Here is a 10,891-nt window from a genome sequence, read left to right as displayed (position 1 = left end):
AGGACTGGGATCTCTGTCATAGATAACTGTTACTTCACTAACCTTAACGTGGAACCACGAGAAATATCTTAAAAATATATATTTTTTGTTCTTCCTCATATTCTTTGCTTTTTTACCCCGAAATCTTGTTATCTGCCTGTGTTGCTATGAATTGCCTGCTATGTTAGCACGGACATCTCCTGCGTTGGCATCAGATTTGCCAGAACATATGCAGGAAACTAGATAGAAGGGCATGCTTCAACGTACCAAGTATAACCGCTTCAGGAATGATTCAGTGACATCAGTTGATGATCTTATTCACAATTTGTCCATGAACAGCAAGGTTTCAGGAGTTGCTACGACTTCGGCAGCACCTTCTTACCTGGTCGCTCCAGAGGTTCTCCACAAGGACCAAGAAGATGGACCCACCACCCTGTGTACCCTCATCCATAAAGTGTCCCACTTGAAATTCTCTAACACAGGCAGCCTTTTGGGTATCAAAAACCTGTCCTCTGCAGTAAAGGAGCTTGCGGTCTCCAAGTTACAGGGAAGCTTGAGTGCTTCTAGCTCAGCAGCAGGAGCTTCTGACAACACATGTAACCTCGTCTCTGCCACTTCGTGTTCGCAGCAGGACGTGAACAAGATGAGTATGGGGAAAAAAACACGGTCAGAGGAAACGCGCCTGGGAGATGAAGACAGGAATCAAAAGAGCAGCTTTGTCGATAAACCTTCTCGAGGATGGCTGCACTTGAGTGAGAAGATCCTGGGACCTGGTGTGACATACATTGTGAAGGTTGGTCTGATTTCTTCTGTTCTCTTTTTTTATCAATGAAAAATTCTCTGTTGGTTTTGATGGCAGGCTAGACAGGCTAAAAGGATCTCTATTTGTATGCTCCTTTTTTGTGCATAATGCATGGTATGTAAATGCAGAAAGGCAGTGTTACTTATATCAGAGCAAACCTGCATATAGACTTCTCAGATAATATTCTGCAGCTGGGTAAAAATATTGTTTTTAAGCTAAAAGCTATTTTTCTTACTGTTGTGATTGTTGTTCCCACCCATCTTCCTAATTTAGGTTTTCAGTGTTATCTAGCATACAGTAAATATCTTCGATGCATAGGCTTCCAACATGTCTGGTGCAATCTACAGTAAGAAAGAGAAGACACCCTGATGTCTGAAGGACCATCTATCTTGCATGATATTTCAGTTTGAAAATTCTTTTAAAGGCATGTGTGCTTTTAAAGTGGAAGTATAAGGCACAGAGTGTAATTTTTATCATGTTCCACATGTGGAAATACTGCTGTGAGTAGAGCAGGGAAATGCTTGTTTTACATAATGAGAATTCATCCACTTTAAATGTTATTGCTTTTTTTAGTTCACTAATATTGCATGTCAAGAGCAGCAAATCATAAGTTTCCAGGGTAAAATTTTGGTATGCTTTGGATGCATTTTGAAATGACCTGTTAAATTAGAGATTCTTTGAGAAAAGGGTATGTATGTGCAGATTTATTTATTTATTTATTTATTTATTTTTTGTAGTTAGATACGATGCTGGTTATGCCTTCTAGCACAGTGTGTTCTAAAATAAATAAAAATAACATGCCTACAGTTCATTCTTTAGTCATTCTTTTTATTTTATTTATTTATTTTTTGCTGAGATGCTTTTGCATTGTAAGTGTTAAACTGTTATGTGGCAGACTGTTATTGAGGTTGCAGACCTTTTTAAAATCTCTGGTTTTGGTGCAGAAGTTGTGTTTGTGATACAAAGCATTACTTTGTATCAGGATGCTTTAAAACTGAGTTACAGTCTTGTTACTCAACTCTTAGCAATATTTCTCAAGTCTCATTATCAAAAGAAAAGAGCATACTTTACCCTTGGAACGCTGGGAAGCAGCTTCCCTGTTTTTCTGCTAGTGGCAACTCTTGCAAGTGATGGCAGATGAAGTATGTTAGCCAATTCAGAGCACTGCTTATCTGAAATAGCACTTTCTGACAATTTGGTACCACAAAAGGAAAAGAGAGTTAGTGCTACCCTTTGGGATGTAAATTGCTCCTCTGTTACTGTTTGAGAAGTATCTCAATAACAGTGTCCCACTAGTGCTAGATGTAACTGTGTGGAGATCCTTCTGCACCAGGAATACACCAGTTGGCAGAAGATTGTTTAACATTCTGCAGTTAACTCAGGAAACTCAACTATTTTATTTATTTTGCTTCAGACATTGTAAGTAGCAGAAAGTCACTATGAGGATTAGCTGCTGCTGTTTGTTTTACCTGAAAACAAACACATTATTCATTTTTCTATGTTTCTCAGTGGTTGAATTTATGAATGCTTTGAGTTGAAAGGAAAATTAAAATTATATATGAGCAAATTTTCATCTGAAGTTAATCATCAATCTATATGTAATATTAGAACAAGAACTATAATTAGTGCAGCTGATTTCAAATATATGAAAGTGGATGTCTACGTATTATGAATATTAGAATTTCAAAATAAATCATTAGCACTTTATACAACTTAAACTACTGATGTTTTTTTTCCTGTCATTAGAATTTACAGAATCTACTTTTTATGAAATATTGCTTCTATCAAAACAGGGCGGTATTTTAAATTTTGTCCCCTCTGCCATAATATCAGTGGTTAATGAATGAATGAAAGTAACATTAAGCTATAATTTGACTGTTTATTAAGTATCTTAGAATTTTCCTCAGCAACTGCAGCATTCATGTGGATAAGAATAGAAGTGCAGTTCCTCCATCATTAGACACTGTTAGTTCCCAAGGCTTTTATGCATTCAGACCATCAAATCAATACCCAGGTAATGTACACTGAAGGGAAGCATTCCTTGGATATCTCATGGCTATTCTGACTATCTGGGGGACTCATACCACGTTTAATTACTACCATATGCTTTGCAGAACATTCCATATGCTGTTTGCTAAGTGAGACAAAAATTAGATATTTTGTTAACCAGCAAAGCTTTTATCTTCTTTTATTTATTTAATTATTACTTTTTATTATTTTGCAAATATGTACTGGATGGCATTTTCCATATTAATTGAGAATATTATGTGGGACAATGTGACTGATCAATGCCAGACAGCTTAGTAAATCATACTGGAATCTCTTGAAGCGAGAGAAATAAACTTCTACATGCAGTGTATGACGAATGTAAGACATTTATTACACTCTTTTCATAAGTTTCTGTTCACCAAACCCACAGTGGTCAGCAGAATAATAATTGCTAACCATTTTCTGGCAGTGCTCATTCATATTTTTGCTTAGCTATTTTGTAAATGGGCAGTGTAATGGTAATTCTTAAAAAGAAGTGTAGGGTTATGGTAAACAGAAACTATATTTTCCATGGTCTCCTGCAAAGGAATTATTTTCTGCCACTGAGCTACTGGTGCTTTCTCTATTTTTTTTTCTCCCTGTGGATTTCATATTGAATTCTTTTACATTATTTTAATTAGAAAATTTATTTACAGGAAAAAAAAGTCATTTGTGTAACAAATTAGACTTTGGCCATAGCCAAAATGAGAGACATAAAGTGATGAGGTACTGATACTTTACTTAAGAGTAGCATTCAACAGTTTAACAAAGTGTGGATTAATGGAAAAAAAATCATTTATGATAATGGAAGTAACTGAATAACTAGCTGTATTTCCCACAGTGAGACTGACAGAGAGTAATTTTAAATGTTAATGTTGTTGGAGTGTCAAATACATATAATAAAAAAGTGTTAACTTCTGAAATATAAAAACAGTTGAATGCTTCAAGGAAATCTGTTTATTTCCAATGATAAGTATCTACTGATGAGTTTAAATGTGTAATGGCATAGATGTTCTGGATTTTAGATGATTCGACTAGGAGTACAATCAACAGTCATTATAAGAGGCAAATATACATCTGCCTTTATATAACTCATGGTTGGTCTTTTCTGTAACACTGTGATGATGAGTTTAAAATTCTATTTTTCAGCATTTCAAAACTAAACAAAGCCAAAACACTGAAATATAATGTTAAAATTATATATTCAGTATCTCTGAAAAAGCCTTAAAAAAAGATATTAGCTTAGAAAAGAATTGGGAAAATCTCATTAAAAAATAAAAAAAAAAAGGATTTACAAAGGTAATATCTAATAGAGAGGAAGGAAAAAGGACTTAATCTTAAAGAACCACAAACCTTGCAAGTAATATTTCAATGTAAAGTAAATTAAGTTATTAAGATTATAGCAGAGTAGCTACAGTGTAATGCCTAAGTGTTATTCTTTAACATCATTTCTATAGTATTTTAACACTTTCATGTCCTGGGAGGGGTTAACAGTAATTTACATCTAATGAGGAAAACAGATATTTTGATGAAGCTGTTCAAATACATCATGAAGTGAATGCTTCAGTTCTGCATGCACTTCAGCATGACATTTATTAAAGGAATATTCTCATTGAAGTAACTGCTCCTATGTGCTGGAAGTTAAGTATGTGCTTAAGGATGAGCTGAAGTATTGAGTTATAGAATCTATTGCATCATTTTATACTTCACTGTAGTATTCCCTTCAGCATTTGTGCAAGGCTGGTATGATTTCGGTAGTTCTTTGCAGGTAGGTAATGAGTTTGCAGCATCACAGCATTCACAGTCTGAGGCACAGCCTTACATGGAGCTAACATGGTGGAAACTGACATTGCCTTTTCTTCACCTTTTCTAACAAAAATTGGATTTGCTGATGGCCTAAAGCAGGAGTAAAATAAAAAAATGCCTTTGTTGCACTAGTCTTTATTCACCTGTTAGAAAGGTACTCTGTGCAGCATAAGAAAAATCTGAAGAGGATTTCTTGCTTCCTCTTACTCCTTTAAATAGACTTGAAGTCAATTTTCCAACCGAATTTACAATTTCCATTTTGCCGTTTTATTCATTTTTAAGAACGTTAATTTTACAGCAATAATTTTTTGTTTCCTTTCTGACTGATACTAGATTTATCATCCTTTCTTAGAGAAAAATGTCTTTTTTTTTCTGTTTTGTTTCTTTTTTAATTTTTGAATTCTGCTTCCACCAGTCAAGTTGCAGTAGTATTAGTATTTTTGCATAGCCTGAGTAAAAACCTAGTCAGAAGGATTTTATGCACGTGATTGTAATAACAAGGAAAACAATCCCAAATAATTTTACGTGCTTAAGATGTGGATTCTGTGATTCAGGTAAATTAGCATTGAACAAAAACCCTTTAGTTCAGATACTGCTGTCTTCTTCCTACGTACCCAAACAGTGCTAGCCAGAGCTCAGAGTCTTATAAGACTGGCTTGTCACCTTGGCTGTTACTGCTGCATGCATGAATTTAATGATAAAGACAGTATTGATTTTAGCAGTTAATTCCTACCAGCATGTTATATTACTTTGCAATCAGTTAGTATCCTTCACATTTGCTTTGCTGTTGTTAGAAGTAAAAAATAATGATGCTTGTTAGTCTGTCCAAAGTCCCCTTCTGAGCTTCCTTTGTCTGAAACACTGGGTTTGTTGTACAGTGCACTGATATGAAAATAGTTTCCCACAGAAGTTAAATCAGACCCTACAAACAGAAGTCACACAGCATAGTTATTAATTTTAGTATTATTCTAATTATATGAATCAAGTATTATTACTTTACGTTTGCTCACCTTTCAGAGAAAGAAAAGCACCTGATGATTTCAGTAATGATGCAAACAACAGTCAAAGCAAATGTCTGATCTACAGTACAGCTAGAGTATTTGCAAAATGGTATGGAAGCTTTGATACAGTTTCTTCACCTGAGGTTTTGTAAGGGACAGAGTTTGGGCACTCTTATGTTGACTTGAATAGTTTAAATCAGAACTATGTACTTTTTTTTTTTTTTAAAGTGAAACTGATACAGTTTTAAATTCCACAGGTAAGTTTACCTAATCCTTTTAAGAGGCAGAACTACTGACATAATTCTTTCTTTCCCCTTAGGAGTTGGATTGTTGTTTTATTTATCTTCAAATAATGCTTATTGTAAGAGTACCATGTGCCCAATTTAAATATCTTCTTCTATAAACATAAATAAAACACATGGATGAATCAGAATCTTCAGGAAAAACCCAAGCCTTTCTTTTTTTTGTTAGTAGTGAGGTCCACATCCTGGCTACAGGGCACTCTTCGTCCCCCAGCCACGTAACCCATCAAGAAATGTTTCTTTCAGCACACTAGCTGTTCTTGTGCCCCAGACTGGCTTCAGTTCTTGTAGGAAGTTGAAGTGAATGCACAACGTATTAGTATTAGATTTTCTTCATGTTTGCAATAGGAAAAATGCAGATCTGCCCTGGAACAGCCCCAAACAGGCAGCCTTCCTGACTGCTGAGAGTCCGGTAGGGTGAAGCAAGAAGTGAAACAATGAAACAAATTCCATAGTCATAGAGGAAAAAGTGATTGCTTGCATGCCTTTCTGGACAGTCCTGATGTAGTCTTGTTCCATGTGATTCTATGTGCTTACAATTGCCTTCAGTGCAGCTCTGTCCCTGTCTGCACTGGGCTGCTTTGGGGCAGAACTTGCCCATTGCAATGGGAACAAGGATGCAACCACATCCCAGCTGTTGTGTTTTTGGAGAGGAACATTTTCATAAGGCTAATCTTGCATGTCTGCTTAACAAGCGACATATATTCCCCTAGATTTTTTCAAGAAAGTTTTTCTTAGGTCCTGGAATGATTGACTGACAAGCTAGGTTGCAGCTGAAAGATTTAAAACGTGGGTATAGAAAGGAAGCCTATCAAAACTAGAGAGTGATAGCAAGCAATAATCATATGTAGAGAGAGAAATTTAAGCAAAAATAAACAAGATGCAGGGAGACACAAAGAAAATAATGCGATAAATAGAAAAAGCTGCCTAGGCAATTTTCCCACAATACCACTGTACTATGTTTACTGATTGGAATTTTGGTCTTGTCAAGGGTTTGTGGGACAGTTTGACCTGGTACTGTGACAATTGAGGCAGGGGACCCACGGGCCCACACCCCGGGGAAGGGGAAGGGGGAAAGGGAAAAAGGAGAAGGGAGATGGGCTTAGGAACAAAACAGCGGCAACGATCTGAGGAGGAAAGCTAATTTACTAAATAAGTTATCAGAAAGCAAAATAACACAATATAATACAATATAATTGGAATTGAGGCTAATGAATCAAATAAAATGAGCAAGAGAGAGTGTCTGACAAACCGAAGGCCTTACGCTAACGCTGAAGGCGGATGGCAGCAAGCACCCACTGCTGAGTCCATCCCAAAGGAAAGAGAGTGTCCCGTGACCGCAGACAGTTTTTATCTTTCCCTCTGAGCGTAAACACGTAAGAACACAAAGCATCGCAAAGTCCTCTGGGGAATGTAGTTCTTCTCTTCTGAGACAGGTATACCCATAACTATAGATGATCCACGCAGCTAGAGCATTAACTCTTTAACTCCCTATACACCACATGATGTTATGATGTGGAATATCAATAATACAACAAAAATCATAAAACCATAACATCTTAAAAAAAAAATCTCATAAACTGATCCTGAAATTAGTTACAATAGTTGATCAAATTCCAGACATAACAAGGAAAAGACTGAAAGGTAGATATGGTGTCCAGGGGAGTGCTCAGCACTATTTGTGTCCTTCTGGAGCTGCTGCGGTACTACCAATCATTTATTTCCATGTTTAGCTTTTTAGCACAGAAATGATATGAGGACAGGCCTTACTGGAACCAGTGTCCCGAGTGGCATTTGACACAGTATGATGCTGATGAATAAATTATTGGAAACTGATCTGTCTCTTTGCTTGTAAACAAGTTTCTTCCACAATCTGCAGGGCACCGAAAAAGAACCTTTAACTTCCCTAGAAATTAAATGTTTTGTAAATGCCACCAGCATTACATGCAGTACAGGGACTATGCTTTGTTTCCAAGTGTCAAATACAGGGGCAAACAAGTAAACTACCCCTGGTAGTTTGATTTCCAGGCTACCAAATCTCTAACAGAGCAAGCAGAGTAGACAAATGCTCTTTTGATTAGCAAATGGAGCACATTTATGGCAGAAATTATAGTAAAAATTTTGGAGAGAGAGAGATACATCCTTGCCCAGGTCTTCAGACTTTGCTTTTGAATTGTCATGGTCTGTCTGCCTTGACACTGTGACACTTGTAATCACTGGCAGAAAATATCACGTGGTGCATAGTGCCTGATGCAGCTGGAAGAAAGCATTTCCTACCAAACATGTATCTAAAAATCTTTCAAAGAAAAATTACATACATGTTTCAGAAGCTCAGAGTTGGTACTCTGTATGGATATTTTTTTTGCAGGATCAGACTTGTGAAGAACAGTTCAGCCTGTAGATGTTGAGCAGCAGACTTTTCAAGCTAAGGCAAGGTTGAGACTATTTAAAATGCTTGTAGGCATATGGTATAAATTAGTTGTGGATTTTGCACTGTTTATTGTCATTCATTTGTTACAACAATAGATATGTATAGCAATCCTACTTTAGAAAAAAAAAATCAAACACTGATTGTTGAAACACAGAGCTTTCAAGCACTTTAAAATCTTTGTAATTTAATTTTGTCATCATAAAATAGGCAGATACCATTTAGTAGATAGTACCATCCCCTCAACTCTCTTGTAGGATGTGTCCTCCTGTGGAGGAGCAGGGCTGCTCTGTGTGGCAAAGGGACTGTAGGGGTGGGTTCTGCAAAGCTGGTGGCCTCCCTGCTGCCTGTAGAGATTTATTGTACTTTAAATCTGGTCTGTGATGCCTCTAACCTTCCCTTCTCTGTTCTTCATGCTTGGCTGTATTTTGGGCACTCTTTCTGCAAACAAAAGAAATTAAAACTTAAAAGCAAAAAAGCTGAAGATTGATGAAGATTCAGGAGAAGCATGTATTTATTGCTGGACTCCTGTGACAAAAATTCGTAGCATTTAAACAAGAAAGGACTCTCCCTGTTTCTGTCTATTTTGAATTTGGGGTTTTAACATTGTCAGTATGCTTCTGGAATCACTCCTTCAAATGTACAATTTTGAAAGTGCAGCAGTTCTTCAGCATGTTTTCAGAAACTTACCTCCGGTTTATACCCAGCTTAGCTGAAATGCACCTGTTCGTTCTTCCATCTTCTGGTTCTTTGCTTTAATAAATACTCCTCATCAAGCAGTTCTACTTAATGTCTAAGGTGATGCAAGTTCTTAAAAAATTGATATATCTACAGTCTCTATGATTTTAGACTTCTAATTATGATTTTCAGGTTTTGAAGCGTGACATTTTGGCTGCAGAATATTTGCACATTTGCAATAGGGGAAATCTGATGTAAAACATAAGCTGCTAGAGCTAATCTGCATGGAGATTTAAAAGGGAAGACAGCTTAGTAGATTGTCAAGGTAGCAAGTAAACTGTCTGGAAAGTGTTCAGTCATTTCCATTATGTACCCGAGAAAATGAAACATTTTAATTGTGACACTGTTGTGCATATTGCAAGTATTTGTTTTGGTTAATATCACACTGCAGTAATTGCATTCATTGTCCATTATATGCCTTTTGCATTGTATTTGAAAAGTATAGGGCTAAACTTTTTGTAAATACAGCCTTTTTTTTCACTAAAACCCGCAACATGTACAAAAAAAAAGGGGCGTTATGCAAAACATGCTTACACATATAATGGTAAAGGCCTAATGTGTGTATTTCTGATTATAGCATTTCCAAGTTTTCGCATGCAAAAATGTATGTTTGCAAAATACTAATAAAAGAAAGATGCATATAGAACTACTGATATTTTTAATGTGGAATCTTGTGAAAGCCCGTTACGTTTACTATCTGCATTGTATTTTTCAGCTATGTGTTGGCAATCTTCCTTCATAGCCTACAAATCAGTACTAAGAAAAAGGTCTTTTTTTTTTTTGAAGATGTGTTGTTTTCAATACTGTTTGAGATGGAGATTAGAAAATTGACAGATGGAAAATTTGCTTCCCTGTGGTATCTTTCTCCTACTAGCAAGAAATGAGACTTTAGAGTTGACTTAAGAAATTGCTGTTCAAGATAAGATAGAATACATTTCCTTTCCTTAGCTGAATCCTTAGCCTTTTTTTAGCAGTTTTGAATCATTATCCTATGATTTGACTGTGAGACATGCTGCCAGAATGTTTTTGCAGGGGACAAATGTAAAACCGCTATTGATATCTTATGATAATTATAGATGTATCCAAATTGGAACGGATTCTCTCTCTTTTTTTTTTAATTGTCTTTGGGGGTATTTTTTGGTACACAGATTTAGGAGATAATTTTTTCTTGTAGTAGTTTTTTTTTTTTTTAATTATCGATAAGATGTCCTGTCGTGTGACTATTTCTAGGGTTACTCATATCTACAACTCTGATCTAGGAATAGTATTAAAAAAAAATTAGTAGAAAAAGCTTATGTTATTAAAATCCAGAGAAAATATGTTTTAGCAACAGAGGAAAACTGTACTTGGAAGCATGGAGAAAATATTGTACATTGTTGCACATCTTAACTTCAGAAAACCCTTTCCCCTAGCAAGTGATAATTTTTAGTCACATAAAATCCTAGTCATGCATTGAAAGTTATGTTAACAAATGTAGAATCTATTGCTTAGTACTGTTCTATCTTCTGTTCTTCTGCCTTAATAACAGTGACAGAGAGGTACCATTTCTTTGCCAAATAGTGCTCTCTCTCTGACCTAATCTCAGGAAAAAAAATGGAGATATTCACAGTGTTAGTATTTTCTTTAAGTGATTCTCTAGCTAATAAAGAGGAACTTTACACAATTTTTGATTTCCATAGTGGGAAAAGGTTAACAAATTTCCATCTTTTTCAGTGTTGGCAGATCCTGGTATCTTCTTATACATAAATAATGCAAGTCTGTTTATTAATAGACATATATAGCTCATATGCCAAATGATAGCAGATAG

General features: G+C 35.9%; 1 protein-coding gene across 1 annotated transcript in view; it reads left to right on the top strand.

Moving 5' to 3' along the window:
• The first annotated feature begins 232 nt into the window (after positions 1-232).
• Positions 233-10,891, top strand: part of SHC3 (SHC adaptor protein 3) — a 63,205-nt gene continuing 52,546 nt past the window's right edge. The window contains exon 1 of the mRNA XM_065740572.1: positions 233-772. Coding sequence (XP_065596644.1) covers positions 233-772 — 540 coding nt within the window. The remainder of the gene's footprint in view (positions 773-10,891) is intronic.

Source organism: Cyrtonyx montezumae, unplaced genomic scaffold, assembly GCF_038088225.1.
Source record: "Cyrtonyx montezumae isolate F1298 unplaced genomic scaffold, pur_monq_1.0 scaffold_29, whole genome shotgun sequence".
NCBI classification, from domain to species: Eukaryota; Metazoa; Chordata; class Aves; order Galliformes; family Odontophoridae; genus Cyrtonyx; species Cyrtonyx montezumae.
The sequence above is the reverse complement of the archived record's forward strand: the minus strand, read 5'-3'. Positions and strand labels throughout refer to the sequence as shown.